The sequence below is a fragment of the Aythya ferina genome, assembly GCF_964211825.1.
Source record: "Aythya ferina genome assembly, chromosome: 28".
In the NCBI taxonomy this organism is placed as follows: domain Eukaryota; kingdom Metazoa; phylum Chordata; class Aves; order Anseriformes; family Anatidae; genus Aythya; species Aythya ferina.
Window position 1 is genome coordinate 2,113,771 of NC_140325.1, and position 24,844 is coordinate 2,138,614.

At 48.3% G+C, this 24,844-nt stretch overlaps 1 protein-coding gene across 1 annotated transcript; it reads left to right on the top strand.

Moving 5' to 3' along the window:
- Positions 1-12,473: 12,473 nt before the first annotated feature.
- On the top strand, positions 12,474-15,557 carry HOXC13 (homeobox C13; the record flags this gene model as incomplete). The annotated part of the gene is made up of 2 exons (XM_084500033.1): positions 12,474-13,116; positions 15,274-15,557. 2 exons carry the CDS (start codon positions 12,474-12,476, stop codon positions 15,528-15,530), a joined length of 900 nt encoding a protein of 299 aa, XP_084356159.1. The 3' UTR covers positions 15,531-15,557.
- Positions 15,558-24,844: the final 9,287 nt, after the last annotated feature.

The following is a 24,844-nucleotide window of genomic DNA, read 5'->3' on the forward strand; positions in this document are numbered from 1 at the left end:
GATGCATGCCCCTGGGATGTTGGAGGCAAGATGTGGCCAGACCCTGGCTACCAGCTGCTCCTATTGTTTTGGGGAGGGTGGAGATATCCCCATTGTTCTCTTGGGGGGGCAGGAGGGGACCTCAGTTGTTCAGTGGTTGCTGGCACTTCTCTGGGGACAAGAAGCAACAAATTGTTGTCCTCATGGGGTGCAGTGGGGGAAGCTTCATTGTCTCAGTGGGACTGGGTGGGATGGAGAGTCTTGAACAAATTTGGGCCTGGAATGGACAAAGAGGTTTGGCTGCCCCAGATTTGGGGTTGGAGCAGGAAGGGAAGAGGGAGAGAAGAGCACTCTGGGGAGAAATAACTCTGAAACCTACAGCCCACCCTTGAGAAGACTAAGCTGGAGAAACCCAGATGGAGGGGAGAGGCAGGGGTATTGCAGCAGTGACAACCCTCAGGGTTTGTAGTTCACATTCGCCCCATCCAGGTGGAGAAGACCAAAAATGTGAAGCTGGAAGAGGTTCCCAGGAGCACTGAGAGTCCGCTGTGTGAAGGCTCTGGGGCTCACTGCTTGGGATGCACCAAGCACCCCACAGGCACCCTGGGGTGCAACCTTCCCCTCCACAGCCCCAGATTTGCTCTGCTCTGCAGAATCCAGGCCCAAATTTGGCTGAATATGGGCAGATGGCAAAATCTGTCTCCAGCAAGCAAAGAACAAGGAATGCCAAGAGCTGCTGCCACTGGAAAGAGATCATTTGCAATTATCTGAAATTGGAGTTTTGCCAGTAAAATTTTCCTCTTGTTAATCTTGGCTTTGCTTGATCTCAATTGTCTTAATTGTCTTAAATAAAAGGGGGGGGGGGGGGGAGGGATCACAGACCTCTTCTCTTCTCTTCTCTTCTCTTCTCTTCTCTTCTCTTCTCTTCTCTTCTCTTCTCTTCTCTTCTCTTCTCTTCTCTTCTCTTCTCTTCTCTTCTCTTCTCTTCTCTTCTCTTCTCTTCTCTTCTCATCACACTTTTTCTCTCCCTCTCCTTTACTCCCATTTCTCTCTTTCTTTCTCTTCCTTCTTTTCCTCCTTTTCTTCACAAAAGTGGCTGCAATGGGTTACAGAATCTGCAAGGAATTGTTTTTTTTTTTCAGCTCCAGTGGCCTCTGCATGTCCCAGAAGCTGCATTTCCCAGGTCCCAAGTTTCCCGGTCCTGTTCCTTCCCTCCTCACAGCTTCTTGACATTTCCAAATTTTGAAAATTTTCACTGTTCATCTTTCCCTAAAAACTGCCAGGATTCTTCTCTTGCAAAGCCAAACTCCCCTAAAAAGACAACATGAGTATCCTCCAAAGTCACAACATTCTTAATGCTAATCCAGCACAGCCAATTAAACGGGCTTCATCACTCTTAATTAAATTCCTCAATTCATTTATCCATATCTGCATGCAAGTATGCATGCGTATATACATAACCACAGGCGCAACCCTAAATACACGTATATGCATCTGTGTAGTCATGGAGCCTTTTATCCTTAAATTTCTGGCTGTGTATGTAGGAGCAGGAGAAGAGGAACAAATTGCCCTTAAATTGCTTAACTTCCCCCTCACGAAAATTATTTCTGCCACGGAATGAGAGCACCCGGCGTGACTTGGTGGCTTGCTCTCCATGCCAGGTGTAGGATTTGGGTCTTTTGAGGGTTTTTCGAGTGTCAGGCTCAAGTTTTGGGGGTAACTCCCCTCTCATGAGCCAGTGTCTGGGGGTCTCTGCCCATCCCAGGGGGTCGTAGCATCATCCTGGGCTGGAGCTGAGAGCATCCTCCACCTTTCACGGGTAAATCCTGAGCCTCCAGCCCGGGGCTTGGTCCGTGCTCTTTATTTCGGTTGATTTTGCCGGGCAGAGATGGCAGATTTGCAAATTTTCGTTCAGAAAAGCACCTTTTTATGTCACTGTCTGATAAGGGACAGCTCCAGCCCGTGGGAGGCGCTTGCCGGCGCAAAATGCGGTTTTTGTTGAAATAAAGAACTTTTACCCCGCAGTTTTCTTCCCTTAGCCCTGTCCGGCTGTAAAAGTGAATTCAGGCAAAAAGAATGAATTCGTGTGTAACACTTCCTAAATTTGCACTATGGCATGCAATGGGGATTTTAAACTGCTCTTATTTATATCATTATTATGATTATGATTACCAATGCATTTTGCATTCAAATCTTCCAGTCTTTTTTTTTTTTTTTTTTTTTTTTTTAATTATTATTACTATTGTTATTAAAGACCACGAGAAATCCTCACGAAATCCCGACGTTTTTCCCGGGTGCTTGGCAGATCCCTGCAGCGTTGCATGAGCAAAACATCTTTGCAAAGAGGAGCAAACGCAGGAGTTTGCAGTAACCTCGGGGCAGCAGCAAAAGCATGGCTTGAAAAAGAATGTAGAAATGGGATTTAGAGCAAAATAAAAGCAGTTTTACCGGCAAATATTTGGAGCCGAGGAGACTGATGCAGGCCGGTAACTGGCATTTATTCAATTGGCTGTCTGCAATGCCAATAGGGCTGCTGCAGGAGAATAAGAGAATAGCTGATGGTGCCCACGAGTGGCTCGAAAAATCTCCCATTTTGTGAAAAAAGACCTTCTGCAGAAGGGACCGGCTGTGATTTTGTGCTCTCCCTCCTCGCACCGGGCTCTTTAGGCAAATTGGGAACTTATCTGGCTTTGCGAGCTTTGCAAAATGCCAGGCGAAATGCCTCTTGCTCGCTGCTGGAAAAAAAAATATATATATATATTCTTAAAAAATATATAAATCCTTCCTCCCTATTTTTCGCGACATTTGCTCAAGGAAGGAAATGAAAGGAAATAGGCAGAAAAATTAACTTACTAATGATGCCCAAGCTCTAGTGTGGGTTACACCGAGGGAACATCGGTTTCTTCCACAAAAGCTATGCGCATTTTTTATTTGAACACACAAAGAACAGGTTCTCTAGGGCTTTTTTAGATAGCGAGTCAATAGATCTGTACAGATAAAACATGTTTGATAGCCGGGATTTTTCCAAAGGTCGATCCTTCTCCCCTTGGACGTCCAGGTGCTGTTCCTCGAAGTTGTGTACAGAAGAAATCGGTGGCAACTCGTCCCCGGCAGAAATTTCCCGCTGTTATTTCTCCGTCAATAGCCCTAGGAGGGCTGCAGCTCACGGGGTGCATTTACATACCATAATAAGACCTTGCGTAAGATTTAGGCAGCATGGGGCAATCACTGCACAAGCCACCAAACCACTTTCTTTCCCATCGCCAACACGCTCCCGAGAGCTGCCTGAAGTTTCCACCTCCGTTCCCGGAAAAGCCAATTAAATCCTTTATTTCTCTTCCCCCTTTGTTTCTTAATCTCTTCCCTGAATTTCTCACATGCTGAATATTTTGGAGAGATTTAGCTCCAGAATTAAATCTTTCACATCAGTTCGTTCAAGCAAACCCGGCCAGGGGACAAAAACAATCCTGCAGAGGTGGGAAGCCCAAAAGTCCCCGTGCGAGTCGCCAGGCATTATTTGAAAGGACGGATTTGTATGTCCATGATTGGAAAGACACCCTTTTTAATTAAAAAAATCTGATTATTTCATATTTATTGGAAAGGGATAGTGGTGCAACATTAAATTTATTGGAAAGCAAATAAAAAGTGAAGCATCTCCAAAGGCTTCAACACCCCGTCCAGGTAGCCCCGGAAACCTTGTCGGGTTTCTCTTATTTTCGGGATAGACACGAGCCAAAGTGTCCACGGAGTATGCACAGGAGAAAAGGACTGGAAGAGAGGGTCATAGATGTGCCTACGCATCTGTGCGGTATATAATCAATGCCAAATACACAATAATTGCGTAGGTAGATGGATGGATGGATGGGAACACAGACAGATGGACGGATGGATGGATGTGTTGCACGGATTTTGCTTGTTTTTACCCAATTCCACAAAGCAACCAAGGAACCTGAATCAAGAGGTGGGGATTTCACACGGATTTTTAGCCCGTTTTTAGGGAAGCAAAGCCTGCGTGTGGCTGCGGTTCTCCTGCCTCCAAAGAGGGGGGGTGCAGAGAAAGGGACCCCCAGCACACCCGGGGGGGCGGGTGGGGGGGGCTCGTCTGTGAGGTCCCTGTCCCCGCGTGGGTCCCTGCTGCCTCACTCGTGTCTGGCAACCCCGAAAGGTTATAGGGGAAGGAGATGACCATACAGGGGTTGGAGACTCTGGCCGGTCACTCCAACACCCCCTTTGCCGAAATTGGACCGAATCAGGCAAAAGAGGCTTCGATCTCAATAGCCCAGACCCGAAAAGGAAGCTAAAAGTGAGAAGACAAACATATTTTTTCTCTGTTTACCCCTCTCCCTCTTGCCCATCGCACACGTAGAGCAGGATGAATCCTCACCCCAACGCACGCTATAAAGAAAATGTATTTATTTATTTTTATTATAATTATTAATAATTTTTAAAACAAACCTCCAGGTTCTGCAGCACTCAGAGGTCCCCAGGAGCAAAGCTTTTGCCAGTCCCCGATTTAACTTTTTTTACTTTTTTTTTCCATTCTGCTGAGCTCAGCAGACACAAGCTCGCTCCCAGACAGCTCCCCCTGCTTATTTGTTGCTGTCCCCAAGGAAGCCTCTGTTTTACGCACTTGCCGTTTAATGCCGAAAAGCCCCAGCGTGACAATACAAAAAGCATGGTGTTTTTTCTTTTTCTCTCTCTCTTTTTTTTTTTTTTTTTTGGATTGAAAAAAAACACATCCTCGGGGAGGAAAAAGCACGAGGAAGCTTTTTTTCCACGTGTTTGGGGAATGGAAAAGCACATAGGAGCTGCGCGGGTCACTCGTGCATGCCAGAGCCTGAGAAAGCCCTGGAGGACAGGGGCTTTTTTTTTTTCCTTGCTAGTAATGGAGCAAAATCCTCTTTCCAGCCCTTCTTAACCCGATGCAGAGGGAACACAGAAAGCCAAAACTTTGCTGATGCTCAGAGCATCTGAATTGCAGAGGGGGGAGAAGGCACCAGCTCTGCCCGAGCTTGCCAGGACTTTTTTAGCCTATTTTTAACCTCAAAAATCCGTATTTGGGTTTCATGCTAGTAAAAGAAGAATTTCATCAGGCGGTTATTGGCATTTAAGATAGACTCTGAGTGTTACAATGAAATTAGTATTATTAATTGCCAACAGTGCTGGCGCTTCTCATGGAATATAAATAGCCATACCTGAGGTGGAGGCACAGTCCTGCTCCTGGGTGCAAAACCCGGTTAATCACATCCAGCCGCGTAAAGAGCACGCAAAAAAGCAAACCCGCCCATTCCACCCACAACCCGCACACGTTTTGAGGGAAAACACAGCGATGTAAACCTCTCCTTGCCAAGCTGGAGGAATGCTTCGCTTTATTTCCCTCCACATTTCTTCTCCTGCAAAATCCAGCACAGAAAACAATTTCTGGAGCAGGCGAGGATCTCTGCATTTACCAAAACCGAAAATGGTTTTCAAAGAGAAGCGTTGTTTTTTTGGTTGTTGTTGTTTTTCCGTTTTCTTGCTTCTTTGCTTATTGCATACATATTTTCCCTAACTAATGCTTAATAAATTCCAGGTTTTCCATAGAAAGTTATACTTAGCTCACGATGTTGCTTGCAAACGAAGTACGCTGTTTTTGCACTCAGTGTGAATGTGTGAGCATCAATCTTGCCTATCCATCATTTATATTTCTCTAGTTAATATACACTAAACCCCAGCTTGGCAAACGCAATTCATTTAAGTCCAGCTTCTGCCTTTGGAGATGAAACTTTTCAGTGTTTTGCTTTTGAAAATGTGAATAAACTTGGCAAAGAGCTCGCCCTCGTCCCTCTCAAGCCCTCCAAGCAGCTCCAAGGGATGAAATATTTCAGGGCTTATTTGGACATCAAGTGGACCGAGAAGTAAATACTTTGGGTGGGACAAGGGGAGAAACAGCCTTGAGCACACAGCTCCCATAGAACTGGTACTGAATAACATTTGGCAAAAGAACGGTTTCTTACATTGGCCTGGTGTTAGTCTCCATCCTTCGAAATGCATCTTGAGCTAATTCGGTACCAGGAGAGGGGAGCAAATAACCCCGGATCGCTGCAGTCCCGCCGCCAAAAAAATGCCTCTGTGTTTTAGAGCACTTAGAAAAAAAGAAAAAAAAAAAAAAAAAAAGACATTTGGACAAAAAATAAATAAAGTCTCATCAGAGCGCAAGGAGCTATAAACCACCTGATTGTCCCCGGCTCGTCTCCCACTTTCTCTCTCCAAGGATATGAAGGCAAAAATGAGGAGAAACGATAATTACGCTCTCCAGATACCAGTTTGTTGACACCAGCCGGACCAAATGGCCCCTTTCTTTTGTCAGTGCTTCAGGCGACCTCCTGTTTTAACTTGGAATTGAACTTGGACTTCCGACCAGACAGGGGCCCTAAATTCAGGCAGATATTTTATTTGTCTGTCTCTGAATCGCTGAGTCAAGCAGCACCTACTACACCGGGCCAGCGTGGAAATAATAACAATAATTAACGGTGGGGTATTGCCAAGAGCTGGGACATTCCGCAGAGGCTGTAAAAAAAAAAAAAAAAAAAAAAAAAAAAAAAAAAAAAAAAAAACACTCCTTTGCCTCAAAACGTGGTGGGATGGGGTGGAGAAAAAGGGGAGAGCCCCAAAGCGGGAGTTCAGGGGGGGCTGCGGGATTGGGGGAACCCCCCGACAGCTGCCCGGGTCAGTGATGGGTCAGAGGAGGGGGACCTAAAGGTGTTTCTCCTTTCTGCCTCTCAGCTTTGGCATATTTTTTTGGGGGGGAAAGAGGGAAGATAAAGATAAAACGCGGCCATAAAGCCACAGGGTGGGAGACACCGAGGTTTGCCTTTGCAGACCCACCTCTGGCCCTGCCTTGGGCAAAGGGGAGTGTGTGGATTGTTTTTTTCTTCTTTTGGGGGGGATATTTTTTTCCCCTTTTCTGGATAGTAAAATGCAGGAAAGCCAAATATCCGCAAAACACGCAGGGAAGGTTTAGTACACCACACTCCGCCAAATAAAATAAAAAACAACAACAACAACAACAAAGACTGGGGGTCTGCTGGGGGCAGACTCAGAGACACCAAAAAAAAAAAAAAAAAAAAAAAAAAAAGAGGAAGCAGGTTGCAGGAATCTGACAGGTTAGAAAGGAGAAAAGCCGGATCGTCCCGGGTCAGGCTCAGTTCCTCGCCGGACACCCCCCGAGACGGTTTTTGATCCTGTACGGGAAGGCGGGGGGCAGTAACCTGATAGGGGGCTTCCGTTCGCCGTGCATTGGTCCTCCCCTCTCCCCCTTTAAAAGCATTTAAATTAAATATTAGGCATGGTTTGGGCTATTTTTTTTTCTTTCTTTAGTTTTTTTTTCCATACTAATATCTCCAATGCAGCAGAGTGGGGTGAAGAAATGGTGATAAACCCAGCGTTTGGGACAAATATAAGTCTGATGCAAAACTTGCTCTTTGAATTTTTTATTTTTTTTTTGGGTGCAATGCGTCAAGGCAGGGAAGAATGTATTTAATCTTATTTTCTTGCGCTATTTCGGGCATTGCTTTTGCAAGAATGCGTATCGGTTGCTAACGCTGGCCACAACCCCAGCCTTGCCTGGTTGGACTAATTCAGAATGAGCTGAAACAGGGATGTTACGAGTTTGTTGTTTTTTGTATTTTTTTAATTTTTTTTTTCGAGAGAGAGAGCGCCGTGGAGCAGAGCGCACGCAAAGTTTGGGAAGGCGAGTCGGCTTTGGCTTTTATTTATCCAAGGCACAATTTGAACAAAGCCTGGGAAAGCTTTCCTTGGACTCCTCTACAAGAATATGAGAATCAGAGTAATAGTTTCTTCACTAAATTGGTACTCCAGTGGGAAAATTATGTGCTGATCTCAGACTTTCTCATACCACGGGCTCTAATTTCCCTGAGGGCTCAAAAGCTAAAATTCCGCTCCTTTATTTTCCCCCAAATACATAATGGAAAAGCAGCTTGCCTTTCCAAATCTAGGTAAGGATTTCTGTGCGGGTGCACCGTGTTTTAGAGGCACTAAGCTGCTTTTTATTCCATACAATTCCTACCTTGGCCATTTTCCTTTGTATGGGACTTGCGAGTTGCCTGGAGGTGGAAGGAACCATAAATACGGTTTTCCTCCAGAAAATCGCTAGGGTATTGAGGGGAATTTCTAAATATTTCAGAAAACAATGGGTGGGGAAAGAAAGGAACAAAGAGAAAGGAAATTTAAATAAATAAATAAATGAAATGAAAAATACCCATGTGCCACAGATATGCGCTGAATTATTTTCTCCTATCCCCACACTGAAATAAAAGATTTGTCTTTTTTCTTTATTCTCATCCAGGCCTTTTTACTTTATTTTTTTCCTCCTCCAGGGTATGAGCATAATAAAAAGGAATTTTATAATAAAATTCCTCAGTTGGTGAATTTTTTTTTAGGTGAGAATTCCTTGGCCTGGAGATGCAATGCCTGACTTGGAGCCGTGTTACATGAGCACGTTTGTGCTCTCTAGGTGTTTGGGCACAAGCAGACACATCAGGATTTCCAGGAGAATAGTTACCTTCACGCGTTTGGGGCAGAAATCCATCTTTTTATGAGTTTTCCTTGAAAATCTACAAATCAAATTAGGTTTTAACAACCACAATATGTTGAAAAATTCAAGCTCTCCGGCTGCAAACATGCATTCACCTGCAAGATTGCGCTCAGAGCTAAATGCCCGTGGTTTGTTTTGTTTTGCAGGGGAGAGTGACAATAAAGAAAAGGGCTAACTTAAAGGCTAGAGGATAAAAAAGTGCCCTAAAACCCACCAGCTAACGCACTGGAGATAAGGTAAAAAAGTCAACTTGCAGTTTTGCAAAGCAGAACCCAGCCGGACACCGCAAGGATGTCATTTCTTTTCCCATGGACTCGGAGGTGAATCTGTTTCCCTCTTCCATTCCAGAGCTGGAATAAAAATAAAGAAATTAATACCGAGTTTCTTCCAGGATCTGCCAAACCCATGCGTGTCTTCATCAGAGGGAAATTCAGCCTCTTTCTTCTCGGAACCCGCTTGTAGACGGAGAGGGAACCGCTCCCTTCAGAAAAATCCATGTAAAACGTTCTCCGGCACAATCTGCGAGCCTAGAGCCAGGATGAGGATGAGAAGAAGGAATTTACAAGTCAATATTTTTTGATATTGCTATATCTTTCCCTCTTACTTCCCAAATTAAAAAAAAAAATAAATCCTGAAAACGTGATGCTGCCGTGCTGGTGGGTGAGCAACGCACGCTCTCCCATTCCTCTGGCATTTTCTAAAAAAGCACAAGCAGAGGAATATTATATTTTGATGAAAAGCTTGAAAAAAAAAAAAAAAAAAAAAAAAAGCATAAAACAAACCAGCCCAAAGAACGGGTCTCACATCTGCTCTTATTTCTAATTGCTTCTTCCCCTCTTCCAATTTTTTATTTATGGGTACCACTCTCCTAAGCGGTTCCACATTTTCCTAAGTGTAAACATCCCTGGGCTGCTTGGGGTTCATTAACCAGCTCCACCGCTCGGCCCCACCGGGACAGCAGCCCTCTTAAACCGGGGGAGATAAGAAATTAAAAGAAAGGGTGAAAAATATACATATATTTATTTTTCTCAATAAAACCCTGCGTTTCGGCGCTGAGAGGCAGAGGATTGCTTTCAACGGGGTTCCCGACCTTCCTCCTCCTCCCTCCCCAGCCACAGACCCTTCACCAAGAAACCATCGCTTTAAAAGTGATTTTTCTCCTCTCTTGCCACTAGGAAAGAGCTTTTCCTTTTGTTACCCCCCCCCCCCCCCCCCCCAATTTTCGGCGTGCAACCCACGAAGCGGCCCAATTGAACAATTCAGCCTTAATTAAACCTATATTTCACCGGCATGCGAATGGGAAATACCCTTACACAGAACTGGAAAAGGAGCTGGCCGCTACTTTTTCCATTTCCTCCCGTGCCTGCCTTCCCGAAGACTCCCACCGTGGCTGCTGCACGGCTCCGAACCGCCCCGGCTGCTCCGCACCGCGCTGCGCTGCGCCTCTAATTACGCTTATCATAAATCTTTACATTTTTAGCATTTAATCCCCTTCCCACGCTGCGCGGATAGGACATATGCTATGAAATGTTAACTACTTCATAAAATTACCCGCTTCGGAAAGGAGCAGCCGCGATGCTCGGGAGGGGAAGGTTTTTTTGGGGGGGAGCGGGCCCCGACGGGGCGGACGAGCCGCCACCCGGCTTTAATTTAAGCAGAATTTTTCTCTCTGCTCTCTCCGTCACCCCTCCGAGCCATGTGTTCCTTGGCTGGGGAGGGTTGGGGGAGATTTTTCTTTGGTGATTTCTGGATGAAATCAAATTATTTTGTGGAATTCAAAAGATGCGGGCACTCCGACGGCTGGATTTTTTATTATATATATGTATTTTTTTTTAAATTTCCCATGGCCAGCACAGCCTTTTTGAATTACGGTTTTAAACCCGGGTGAGAGCCCATGGAAGGTGTCCCCCGGTCTGCAGCTCCTGGTGTCCTACGGCCGCTTCCCCGGCTCTCCTGGGGCCCCGCTCTGGCTCCTTTCGCCTTGAACTTGGACTTTGACGGCTCCTGGGGACTTTGGGATGCCGAAAATCTCTCTTCGACGGCTCCGAGCGGGGCAGGTTAATTGAGAACACGTCTTGGTCCTTTTAGAGGCCGGGACCTTCCTGCCTCTAGGATTTGGGGGAGCTGTTTTTTGGGGGGTATTTTCCGGCTTTTATTTTTTAGTGGGGGGGTGAACCTGGAAGCGAGGCGCCCTGGGAGAGAGGTATTACCCCAAAAAACAGCATCACGGAGGAAGTTTTAGGATTTAGGGGGACATGCAGAGTGGGGATGTCCTGCGTGGGAGGAAGGGGAGCTCACCCCAAGGGGGGTGACAAGAACAGGCGGGGGCCATCTGGGGGTCCCTACGGGGCACTCTGCTCTCAGCGTCACCCCCTTGGTGACATAATTTTGGGGGGAAAACACAGCGCAGGCAAAGATCACCTCACCCGTATAGGCTGGGACACTAAATTTCAAAATCTCTTTTTTCTGTCTATTTTTTTGGGGTGCTGATGATCTTCCAGCATCCTTAATAAATCCTCCCCTAAGGGTTCCCCGACAGCTGCGAGCCCCCGCCGCCCCCTTCTCCTTTTCCCCATCTTTCCCCGGCAGCAACCTGCGATATTTCTATTTTTTTTCCCCAATTCTATCGCATCCAGCCCGGAGCCTGGCCCTGTTTTATGAACTGAGTCGTTTTTTTACAAACGCTCACAAATCAGCCTGCACCAACAACAGTGTCGTGTCCCGTCCCCCCCCCCCCTCGACACCCCCTCTCTTTGTCCCTACCCACTGAAATATTTATCACCGGACTATGAAACATTAATAACGCCGTTTTCCACCATCGCCCCCCCCCCCGCGATTGCTGAACGGGAAAAAATAAAACATATTTCGGATTCTGGAAGGAAAATGGGGGGGAAGGAGGTTTTTTGCTTTTTTCTTCGGGGGACGGGAGGCACGAAGCACCTTGCGATGAACAATCAGCAACAGGTTCAACCCCAAAAAGGGTTGGGGGAGCATTTTTGTCCGCCCCCTCGAAGCGTGGTGGTGGTGGGGGTGTAGTATTCTGCCCTTCCCAAGGTATGGCTGGGGGCATCCTTCCCCCACCCCGAAATACGGAGGGGGAGATCTTTTCTGCCCTCCCCCTCGGAATACCGCGGGGGGTAATATCCTCCCCCCACCCGAAATAAGGCCGGGGGGAGTCCAGTGCCCCCCCCAAAAAAAAAACTTAGCAGGGAAAAACATCCCCATCGCGGGGGGGTGGTATGTTTGGGTCTGCTTTGAGGCACCCCGTTGCGCACAACCTGCGACCCCCGGCTGGGGGGGGACAGGGTCGAACGACCCCCCCCCCCCCCGAGGGCGGACACGCGGGGATGGGGGTGTAGCGGGGGGGCGGTCCCCCCACGAGCGGCCACGCGTGGCGCTTTGTGCCGGCCGCCGGCCCCGACGGGGCGGGCACCTCCTTTAAGTGGTTTGGCGGGGGGGGGAAGGAAAAAAAAGGGGGGGAGGAAAAAGGGGGGGGAAGAGGGAGAAAAGGGGGGGTGAAAAGGTGGGGGGAAAAGGAGGGGGGACACGGTCCGGCGTCCAATCAGCGGCCTCCCCCCCCCCCCCCCCCCGTCGGTGCGGCGGAGTGACGTGGGCGGCGCGGCGGGGGCACGGCGGGGCGGGCTTGGGGGGGGGGGGGACGAAAAAAAGGGGGGGGGAGGAGGAGGGGGAGGCGTGGCCGCGGCGGATTTCTTAATGGAGCGGCGGCGGCGCGGCGGCGGCGCATGCGCGCGCGGCTCCGATATGTTGGGGGGGTCGCGGGGCGGCGGGGCGCGGCGCGGAGCTTCCCCCGACGGCGGCGGCGGCCACGGCGGCGGCGGCGGCGGCGGCGGCCACGGGAGCGGTGGCGGCGGAGGCGGGAGGAGCAGCTCGGCATGACATGACGGCGCCGCTCGGCCTCCCCCCGCGCTGGCCCGACGGCCTGGCCTGCCGCTGCGAGGAAGCCCCGCGGGAGAAAAACCGCATGGAGGGCTTGGGGCACTGCCGGGAGGTGTTGCCCCCCCCGCCGCCGCCGCCGCCGGGGCTCGCCGTGCCCCCCGCGCCGCCGCCGCCGCCGCAGGGAGCGGCGTACGCCGAGCTGGCGGCCGCCGAGCCCCCCCGGCAGTGCCCGTCGGGGGCGGCATCCAGCGCGGCGCTGGGCTACGGGTACCCCTTCGGGGGCGGCTACTACGGCTGCCGCTTGTCCCACTCGCACGGCGTCAACCTGCAGCAGAAAACCTGCGCCTACCACCCCGGGGAAAAGTACCCCGAGGCCGGCGGGCCGCTGCCCGGCGAGGAGCTGCCGTCGAGGGCCAAGGAATTCGCTTTTTATCCCGGCTTCGCCAGCTCCTACCAGCCGGTCCCCGGTTATTTGGACGTGTCGGTGGTCCCGGGGCTGGGCGGCCACCCGGAGCCGCGGCACGACGCTTTGCTTCCCATGGAAGGTTACCAGCACTGGGCTCTTTCTAATGGCTGGGACGGCCAAATGTACTGCTCCAAAGAGCAATCGCAGTCTGCACACCTCTGGAAATCACCTTTCCCAGGTAGGCTGCGCTGGGAGCCGGCGTGTCGGAGGTGTGCGTGTGCGCGGCTGAGTGTGCACCCGGAGACACGGACGTGTATGCCTGTATATATAATTAAAGGGAAAGAAATGGCTCTGGAATGCCTCCCGTGCAAGGCAATGTGTATGAACATGCATGGGAAAGAAGGTGAAGCAATCATTTCTGAATCAAAATACACGCCGTGAGCTTGCTTGGAAAGTAACTTTGCCGCTTAATTCTTCCCTTTCTTCTCTCCTCCCTCTTGTTGCCTCACCTAAGCGCGTCTCTAGGTGCTTTTCTCTTCATTTTCTTCTTTAATTGCAGAAAGCTGAAAAAGGATTAAAAAAAAAAATCCCCCCAAATCCTTCGGTAGTGGCTCAGCTGAATGAGAAGTGTCGAGAGCTGGGACAGTAAATCATATCACAATTACGCACAATTATAGGAATAGGTGTCAAGTGACAAATGAATCTGTTCCGAGGGGAAGGAGCGAGGCGGGGGGGGGAGATAGGGGGGGCGCTTCTCCGGCAGGTCAGGGATGCTCCTGACAGCCCCAACCCTTCCCGGAGCATCTTTTAGCCAAGCAAATCCCCCGCTGCCATCCCTACCGGCTTCGTGCCCCGACGGGGAGGAAGATGATGATGCGTGCTTCCTCCCAGAGCCTCTCCCCAGCCCCCCCTAGCCCCCCAGTCCCACGGCTGGGAAGAAGAAAGATGCAGGAGCCAGGAGGGAAAATAACCGCAGTAAGGTGTGGGGAAAACCCTACAGCTCCATGTGTCTTGGATGGAGGGCAGGGACGGGTCTTGTGAGTCCCCCCGGGAGAGAAAACGGGGGGGCACCGCTTTAATTGTTTTGTTTCTTTGGGACAAAGGAGGATGGAGAAATGGGTTTTCCCAGCAGATTTTCGCGGAGAAGGGGAGATGTGGCGATGCATTTGGCATTGGAGAAATAAGGTGTTTTGGGCTGGATTATAAGTACTTTTTTTTTTTTTTTTTTTTGAGGGGGGGCTCCCATTCACGCTGTGTTTGGGCTCTGCCGTCCCCCCTGCTTTCCCTCCCCATCGCCTGTATCCTTACAGACCCCCCAGCGAAGGAGATTTCTGCCCCCTTCACGGGCCTCGGCGGCATCTCCAGCACCCCACATCTCCAACCCCGTAGCCCATGGCCCCCTAGGTGCTGGGGGGGCTCCGGCATTAACTCGTGCCAGCTATAACCGGGGCTCTGATGCCTGCGAGGAGAGCTCGGCTCCATGCTCCTGCTCCATCCAGCCGGGTGACACTTTCCCTGCAGGGACCCTCGTCACCCAGGTTAACCCCGCACCCTGTCAGTGTGCTGGGAAGGGGCTGGGACTCCCCGAAAATGGGAGAAAAGCTTGGGGGGAGCTTCCCCCCCCAAGTAACCACAAGGCAAGAGTGAAGGTGCTGCCCGCGTCTTTGGCGAATCCATTCCCAATAGCCCCTCTGCAAAACACGGAGCATCTCACCCCGGGCAAAAGCTACTGGAGAGGGTATCTGAGTGGGGGGATTTTTGCTGAATTTGCCCCCTCCCTCCCCTCCGAGGAGCTTCCCTGTCCGCACCAAACCGGCGGGAGGGGCTGGGGTGCGGGGATGCACTTGTCTCTGCACCGGGCTTGGGGTTTGAGGGTGCACATCTGCGAGGCTCCCCGATAAACCTGCTGCAGGCTGCGGGGGCAGAAATGGGAAGCAAAGAAAAGAAAAGGAAGGAAGGAAATAGAGGGGAAGCTCCGGACGTTGTCTGAAATATAAACGCTTGGAAGGGCCCTTTGATTGTGTGCGTTGGTCTGTGGGTTGACTTGCTGCTCTGTGTTTATCAGTGTGGACAGTGTCGCCAAGAAAAACAGCCTTTCCCCAAGTGCATTATTAATATTATGTTGTTATTATTGCTGTTATTATTATTGTAGTGCTACCATTCCCCTCGCTGGATGCATTCTCCGCCTGTCTTGTCTCTTTTTCCCTCTCTTCCCCTTCTCTTCCCATTCCTCCACGCTCTCTGTCCTCCTTTATCCTCCTTTCCCCCCCTTCTTTCTTTCCCCGACGTGCAGAAATCCCCATCCCACACACCGTGACGAAGTAACCTCGCCGATTCCCTTCTCGCCTTTTTTTTTCCTTCCCCCTTTTTTTTTTTAATTATTTTTTTTTTACAGACGTGGTCCCCCTGCAACCCGAAGTCAGCAGTTATCGGAGGGGGCGAAAGAAGAGGGTCCCTTACACCAAAATCCAGCTGAAGGAGTTGGAGAAGGAGTACGCGGCCAGCAAATTCATCACCAAAGAGAAGCGGAGGAGGATTTCGGCCACCACCAACCTGTCCGAGCGCCAAGTGACTATCTGGTTCCAGAACCGGAGGGTCAAGGAGAAGAAGGTGGTGAGCAAATCCAAGACAGCACACCTCCACACGACCTGACAGAGGAAGCTTTGCAGGGAGGGCGAGGAAAGGAAGCAAGAAGCGTAAATATTTATCTGGTAGCTTGTATGATAACATCATCAGGACTCTGCTGATTCGAATTCATTATTTAAAAATCGACATTAAAAAATGCACACATACACGCCCCAAAACACTGACCGCATCTTTGATTTAACCTCTGTCCCGCTCTGACTGTGAATACCCAATTTTGCTCTGAGAAATCCATCGATAAGGTTAAACTGTGTATATTTTTAAAAAATATAAGCTAAGAGTGTAGCTATGTTAAAGGAGAGATGAACTCTGAATGTCGCCCTGTACCGCTGTATAGTCTGATCCCCTCGCCAGTGACCGGTCTTTCATATCTCGGGCCATTTCACCCACCGATGTAAAATGTATGGAGAACCTATGGCAAAGTTGCATCAGCTTCGTTTTTTCTCAGCACTAGGGACCGAAAATAAGAGATAAGGCTGCTATTGTGGGAAGAGAACCATTGCTCGGTATCACATAACAATCCCAAACGCTGATTTAGGTCCTACATGGAAGTGAGTTTCTGTACAATACTATTTTTGGTATGTTCTCTTGAGGGTTTCTATATCTCTGCCATAAAACTGGAATGCCTGTTCTCCGCTGACAAGATGGAAAATGCACAATATTGTCTTTGGGGTTTGTTTCTTTCCCTCTCTAAACCGACTAACTATCGACAGTGTTCTTTGGATATGTAAAAGCATCACTTTTTTTTTATGTCTTGTATATGTATATAATATTGTGGTGTCCAGATGATATGTACCGACTGCAGATGACATTTCTTAAAAATAAATATCTTTTTTTTGTTGTTGTTTTGCCTTGAGGAGAGGCTCTCCGCCACCTCGTTGTGCACCTCTTTGTAGCCCCTCGCCTCTCCCACCCCTCCTTCCAGCCGCCGCAAGCGCAGCCCGGACACGAACCTCCTCGGAGAAGCGATGAGAAAAAGGGGGAAAGCCAGCAAATTTGGGCAGAAAGCGCTTCATCAGGGGCTCCCCGAAAGCGGGAGGAGGATGCGAGGGGCAGATGCGCGTCCTCAAAGCGGACTGTCCCCAGGGGGAGTAAAAAAATGGAGCAAATAAACCCGCGGAGACTGAGCCAATTGAGTGTCTTGTTTATTTATTTATTTTTCCTTTTTTCTTTCTTTTTCTTTTGTCCTTATTTTCCTCCGCTCCGCAATTATCCCGGGTGAAAACGCGATGACTTTCCGGAGACGCTGCTAATCTCTTTAAATCTCCGCGTGTGAGAGGGCTCTGGCTCAAAGGATGCGTTTCGCTAAACCTGTTTGACTCAGCTCCGGCCCCAGATAAAAATCTCGCAACCTGCCCTCGCCCCGCGGAGCCGGCTCCGCACCCGCGGAGTTTGCGCGGCCCCGAGCCGGCCGGGCGGCTCCGACAGAAATACGAGAGAGGAAATTGTTTCCATAGGCGGATTACAATCTACCTTAATATCTGCTAGATTTAATCACCTCGTTAAATGATCAAAAGGGGAGGGGGGAGAAAAAGGCTTTTAAAGGGATGTAACCTAAAACAATGTTATTGCGGGTGAAATTTGCATTGGATGTGTGCTTATATTTATATGAAGGGGAAGATGGAGCGGGCACAAGCTATGTAAAGCTACATGGAAAAAAATAGCATTGGTGCCTACACAAATGGGTGCGTAGATGCACTAGGTGTTCAAGCTGATATGCATGAGTACATATATATATACATTTATACAAGGGTATGTAATGGTGTGTGCATTTAAGCTTATATATCCCTTTCTTTAAATGATCTGGAAGTCGGTGTGCATATATACTATATATATGTTACATGTATGTATGCAGGGCATGATGGTGTGTGTATAATTTATATTAGTCTGGGTATTAAAGCAATCTATGTATCTCTGTATATAGATATATGACGTGATATGGCCCATGTAACAATTTGTTTATACTGTATATATGAATTTATATATATATGTGCAAGTGCACCCTTCTATATTATTATATGAAGTGGTGGGTAGATCCTATGTATGTTATATATATAAATTTATATATACTTATGCAAGCGCATCCCTTTATTACTACACAAAGCGGTGTGGGGATCTCAATCCGTGCCTGTACCGGTGTGTTTAAGATGGTACGTGTGCATGTGTGGGTGTACATACAGCTTTATAAATGCATATAAAAGACAGATACCCGAGGGGGGTGTATGCAAAATAATAATGGTGCAGTGCAGCGACAAAGCTCCCTATGGAGCCCACATCGCCAACACCACTACCGGGAAAGCCCCGTCTGTGTTGGGATGTTTCCCGGAGTGATCCCAAAACTCGGGAAAGGTGGAACACTGCTTTGCCTTGCGCTGGGAATGGGGCGAAACGGGGGCTGGCAAAAAAAATGGGGATTTTCCCCAGGATGTATGTCCCCGAACTCCCTAATTTCTCCGAGTGAGCGGTTGATGAGCCGGGAAACTCGGGGGGTTCTTGCATTTATTTTTGGAAAACGAGAGCTTCGCTGGTCTGGAAGCATGGACAGAAATTTTCATTCTTATTTTATTATTCTTATTACTTTTAAAGACTCTCGGCTAAGAAACGTTGCAATACCTTGAGAAACCCACCGCCGCTGCTCTAGTGGGCTTGGGTCATGTTGTGAATCCTGCTCTGTGCCGCATGGGCGTTAGAGCCAAGAAAATACGCGTTTTGGGTGTTAAAAAAAAAAAAAAAAAAAAAAAAAAGCTCACCCTCTTGCTGTGTGTGCAGACACTTAAACGCCGAAATGCAACTCCAGACAAGTCCAAATCCGACATCCCGACAGCGAGAGTGCTGCTCGCTGCCTCTCTTCTTCCTTATTCTACCTGAATATTGCCAGCGCTGGGAAAAGTGGATGAAACCGAAGTTATTGAGCGGGGGTTGTTGGAGGGAATCAATGCGTACTGGTAAATATATTTTTCAGCCCGAACTGAGCCCAATTTATTCACGGCTATTTGGGACCAAGTTTCCAATTCTGGAAGTTTTGGTCCGCTACGGTTTCATTTCAGGGGGAGCGCTCTCGGTGTGTCGGTCGGTGTGTCGGTCGCTCTTTCAAATCGCGTGGGAGGATTTAAAAAAAAAAAAAAAAAAAAAAAAAAAAAAAAAAAGTAAACGCAAGCAAAAAAACAAAGAAGACAGAAGAAATACATTCATTACACTTTAGGGCACGTAGGGCTTTCGACGGTCTTGGCTGGCAAATACTGGCGAGACCATGAAACCAGGCGCTCCCAGTCATTTCCCACACTTCCCCCGATATTTTAAAATATCCGCTATTTTGGGGTAGCTCAACCCCTCTATCCTCCATCCCGGCTGTGCCAGGAGCAGGGAAGGCTCACGGATGGATTCGGGCGCTGGAGAGGAGCCGGCTGTGATTTGGGGGGGACGCAGACCGTGCGCAGTTACCCCCAGGGAAGGGAGACCCCGTCTCCGACGTGCTCGGGCCTATGGGATTCGACTCCCCGTGTGGGGCTGGGTCTCCCCCGGCCGTCGGGGTTGGGGTCTGGTGGGGATGGCAGCGAGGAGAGGTCAGGATTGGACCCGCGGGTCTCGGCACGGGCATCCCCCCACCCTCTTTTACCTCTACACGCTGCAGTGGACCCCGCTGCGTGCTTCGTCCCTTTAATCCCTGTGTTTTGGGTGAGAAATTGGTTTTTCCGGGCTGGTCGGACAATATAACACTGCCGCTAGATTTTTGAGATTAGACCTCCCTAATCCTGTACACGGGTGAGTTGGGTTTGGGGTTTTTTGGAGGGGTTGTTTTTTGTTTATTTGTTTGCTTAAAGAAGGGCAAAATATGATCCACGAAGTGAGTGATTTGGCCATCCTCTTGCAGGAGCTTTGGAAGAGGCACTTGTCTAGGGAAGAAATTTAAAACCAAACCTGCGCAAAAACGCACGCAAATCCCCAACCCCGAGAGCCAGCTCCTCACTCCCCCGCTCAACTTCCGCGGGCGCGGACGGCGAGCTCCGCTGGTTGTGTGTCCCAAGAAGACCAACCCAATGGATTTCTACCTTTCCTCGCTTATTTTTTTCACATTCCCGTTAGGAAATCGCATCTGGAATCGCTTGCACCCCTTTCTCGTGCCCATTTATCTACTATATGCGCATTTCGCTTTGCCCATCGCTCGCCGGGTATTAGGTCAGCAAGCCGTGACGTCACTCCTGTATTACCCTTGACCGTGACTAGGCGTTGTTTGACCTTGACATCATGAGCCGTGGGCATAATAAGCGAGGGGACCCTCACCCTTGATCTTCTCGTCCCCAGCCACCCCAAGCAGCTCCCGCTCCTGTTTACAGATAAACAAGGTGTTATTTGCAGTCTAGACAGACGGGCTAATGGCCAACAATAAAGCCCTGAAAAGGAAGTTTCCCAAGTTTAGCCTTTTCTTCCCTTTGTACCGTGGACTTTGAATAACTTCCCAACCGCAGCTTTTATGGTAAAATCCCGGACAAGGGATATTCCTCTCCCTTCATTTTTTTTTTCTTTTTCCTTTTTTTTTTTTTTTTCTTACTTTTTCAAATTTTCCATTTTTTTTTAACTCTCTCACATTTACATGTATATATATATATTTCCAAATGTTTCTTTAAAGAATAACTTCCTAATCCAGAAGGGGAATTCTGCTCCCGCAGCCCCGTGCTCAGTGCAGAGGTGAGTATAATCCTTGCTAGCTTGCTGGTTAACTTACTATTTGTTTGGGAAGCGCTTGGTCTTGAAAAAGACTTTTTTTTTGCAGCAAAAGAGAAGAGACTTCTGAAGGCTTTGCCAAGAAATTATTTTCTGAGTCAATGACAGCCAACACGGTGTGTGTGTGCGCACACATCCCACAAACTCCTACAGCACTGTTGGTTCCTGGCTTATAAAAATGCCTCTGCCTACGTGGTTCAGCATACTACCGACGGCTTTGGAAGCCCTCGTGTTTATGGGTATTTAAGAATTATATGCAGCAAAATGTCGTGTCTCCTGTCGCCTCCACTTCGGGAGCAAGCTGCTGCTTCGCAGGGAGCTCAGCTGGTTTAGACCACAGTTGGACCAGCCGTGGGTTTAATAAACTGCTTTTCCTCCCTACCACTTTCTCTTCCTTTACAAGGAACATTAAATAAGTGAGATCACGCTTTTCAGGCTCTCCAATGGAGATTTGTTCAAGAGTCGTGAATTCTAGACCATTAACTGGTTTGTTGTTACAGTTCTTGGGGGGGTTCAGCTCTCCAAGGGGTTACAGTACGAAACGCCAGCTCTCACCCAAAGCAGAGCTGCGGACAAAGCAAACTTCCCTGAAGTTGGGGCTAAACCTTTGCCTTACAAAGGATGCAGGCATCAGTTTACATTAGTCTAATAGGAGGAGAAGATCCTCTGCTGGCAAAGCTAGGGAAAATATAATGATATTCAGGCATTTAACTATTCCGTGCACCGAGGAGAGATTGAAGCGGGAGGTTTCGCAAGCTTGGGACCTGCCTCCCTTAAAACTGAAAGCTGCCCCAGATGATTTGTATATTGAATGAGCTGAAGTGTCGCAGACATTTTTATTCGCATACATTTACCGGTTTTCCACGTTGCAATTTTTTGCCCAGCTCCTACATATTCAGTTTTACTACCCTCTCTCTCCATGTACGTCTATGCAGAAAATATATAAGCGATCTTGTACGCTTATATGTCTATAAGTTGTCTATGGACATACATTTTCCGCATCAAGAAAAGTAGCTGGGGCAGGTTTCAATGATATATAGCTTGCCCAAAATAACAGTTCTGCGGGCTTTCCAAAGCCTGTCTCTATTTTATTCCCCGTGTCATGTATCTATATATTTATTCTAAATACTTCCTTTTTGACCCTGGCAGCTAACTTCTTGTTCGAGTCACCGCAACTCCTTACAACTCCCAGCCTATTTGGGGCGAAATTCAGTTAAGCAGAAAAGCTGAGCCAGGACGGGATCTGTTTTTCCAACCTGCACACGCGCAAGCAGAAGTTTCAATTTGCTTTTTTTTAAAAAATATATATATATTTTTATTTCATTTTCCAGGGAGGAAGATGCAGTATATGTTACAGATTTTTGCCCTATATGAAGGTTAAATTTCATGGTCTTTTCTGAGAGAAAACTGGAAGTGGGGTTAGGTCTTTCCCATTTGAAACGTGAAGATTTTGCTGTGGGCATTAGGCAGGAGCCATTTCTATTGATTTTTAATTTGCATTTTAATTTTATTTTTTGTTTCTTTAAGAAACAAGGCTGGAGAGGTGGGAGAGAAAGAGTCTGCTCAAGTGGTAGCCTTGAGTCGAGCTCAGCCTTGCGGGCTGCACGGGAGGAAGATGCAATGCGGGAGGCGGGGAAGGGAAGATTTTATTTCTCACGCTCGGTAGAGAGGGGATGAAATGGTGCAAAAAGGGCAGGCGAGGAAGGAGCGCAGGGACAGACCCCCAAGCCGGGCACAGGGCAAAACACAGCAAAGTCAGCCCCAAACTTGGGGTTGTTTCCCCCGGGCTCTTCTCGGTGCAATGACTGATGCTCATCCGAGACAGTCATTAGCATAAGATGTCGATCCTATTTACTACACTAGACAGTGACCTTGAACTGAGACGTTGCAATCTTGCTTTTGCAGCCTCTTTTTCCTCTCCTCTTTTTCGGGGGCTGTTCTCCCGGCTCCCACAGGCACGGAGCGTTCCCCGGCTTCTTCCCACGAGCATTTCCCAAAAGCTGCGTGTTGGACATGGGGAGGCGGAGAAAATAAACCCTTCGTCAGGATTATTAAATATCTGCCTCTACAAGGACTCTACCTGAAAATGGGCTTTCCTGCAAACGGGGAAAGGTTCCGAGATTTCTAGTTGGGCTGGGCAACTTTTTGGGGGGAGGAACACCGCGGAAAAAAAAAAAAAAAAAGGAAAAAAAAAAGGAGGGGGGTTGCTCAAAGCAACATGAGGTAGAAATCGGGATATATTTTTGGAGCCGGAGCTCGGAGTGGGTTGTGCACGAATCAGGCTGCCTAAGCAGCAGTGCCAGTGCCCCAAGCAGGAGGACTCGGCTCAGGCTTTCGTTTTTAAGCACTGCTCAGTTTGCGCTGAGCATTTGAAAAGCCCAAGCGCTCAACCTGAACTGGGAAATGCATTTTTAATGGAGAAGAAATTCCCAGGGAAACGCTGCAGCTTTACTCATGAGTCCTTAGGATTCTTTTTTCCCCTTCTTGGACCTGCTGTCTGGTTGCAGCAGGAGCAGCGCTGAGCCCTGTTCCCGCTGGAGACGAAGGCCACCAAGAGCAGGGACCTCCGCTCCACGCCGTGCATCGCTTAATCCATTTCTAGGCACGGCTGTAGCCTTTCTCGGCTCTCCAAAAAATAAAAATAAAAGGGAATCGGGGGTGCTTTTCTCCCTCTGCCTTGCTGTGATGCCCACGCTAACAATGTCCCTTCCCGCAGGACTCAGCACGCAGTTTGTGGTTCACTTGCTCCGCAGCTCAGCCCTGCAACCGCCTCCTGAAATGTTTATTCGGAGGTAACCGTCAGATTTTTTATTTTACTTTTTTTTTTTTTTCCACCCTGCAAAAATCAGATTGAATATAGAGGAAAAGCCCCAAATACGCCGAGACTCCTGTGAAGCGAAAATGGACTTTTCCATGGTCCGGTGGAGAACAAAGCCGTACAGCACCCGGGCACGTCTTATAGGGGGAATTTTGCAAAGCAAGAGCATGGTAGAGGAAGGGTTTTCTTTAAAACACAGCAAACAAAGCCAATTCATATGGCAACCTACGGGGATCACGTGCTCATTTTTATATAAACTATTCCCCTCCACGGTTGCCCAGCGTTGCGAGCGCTTCTTCTGCACTGAGACGACACTCTTGGAGAAATTGCAAGCAGCTTTTGCACTTATACCTGCAGGGAGAAAAATTCCTTGGCAAGGTTTAAAAAAAAAAAAAAAGTGCTAAACTTTCATTCTAGCAAAATATTTCTAGTAGTCGTATTTCTTCCTTCACAGGCAAAGCGTGTAGGAAGGTATGCACGTATCTCTGCAAGGTATGTATGTAGAATATGTAGCGTATCCATAGATGTGCCAGGGAGAAAGAGAGATGGGGAACGTAGAAAATAGGTTTTTCACCTTCAGGAGCTGTCCATGGAATACGAAAAAAAAAAGCTAAAGGAGTAATTTTATTGGCACCTGATTTTTCTACAGGGCTGGGAAGGGGCTGAGCAAAAGCCCCAGTATTCTGCCAGAGGAGGAGGGTGAAGCGGGGAAAATGATGTTATGCTGGAGGAATATCTCAAATACTGGAGGGGGGAGGTTGTTTGCTGTCTGGAAAGGCACCAGCTGGGGAGGTGCGGCTGAACCAGCTCGGCTCAGCCTCCGCGGAGCGCCTCCGCTCCCGCGCAGCGGTTTTACCTATACAGGAATATTTACGGTACTTCGCAGAGGCAACCTGGCAAGGGAACGCTTGGGAGTTGCTTAAGGCAGGGAGGAATGCAAAGCCATGCAAAAATAAAGCGAACGGGGTGGGCATTTTGTTTTTTTTTTAAAAAAGGGGGAGTGGGGGGGAGGGAGAAAATGGGCATAAGACCAAAAAATAAAAGGAGGGAAATAACACCCCCAAAAAGCATAAAGCACCATCAAATGTCTTTGCGTTTTCCCGGTTCCATGTTTCCATACAATACACCTTTTTCAGTATTTTTTTTTCTTCCCTCCAACGTGTTTATTTTGCAGTGAAAGAAGCCAATATTGATTTTTTTTTCCCCACTCCCTTGTGTTCCTGTGCAGAAGCTCTTTTCAGTATGACCAGGAGAAGACGATGGGTGGGAGGGAAGAAGAGCTCTGTAGTGTTACGAGGACAGAATATATTGCTATAAGGTGGCAAGGAACCAGATACGAGTGTGTGCGTGTGTGTGTGTACCTATATTTCCAGGGGTGGGGACCCGAGCGGCGTGGGGGTTGGGGAGAATTCTCATTTTTGTTCTTTCTCCTGAAAGAAGGCAAAAGAAATGAGAAAAATGCATATATGCTGCATGTGTGTGCGTCTTCCTGCATATGGAATATATACCGGGTAAATTAAGGCTATATACAGTCCTGTTCTTCTGTCTTGCTTTATTCGACACAGATCATTAATAAAAGCGATTGAGGATTGTTAAAAATCTTCCAGCCCTTCTTGAGAGGCTGCAGCCTGGGAAGAGGCTACATTTCCCTAGTCCACGACAAAGCCACCCGGTCCTAGAGGAGGGAAAAAAATTATAATTAAAAAAAAAAAAAAAAAAAAAGGCAGAAGAGTCGAAAAGGTCTCAAATAGCCTCCAAGGCTCCCATCCCACCGCGCGTAAAT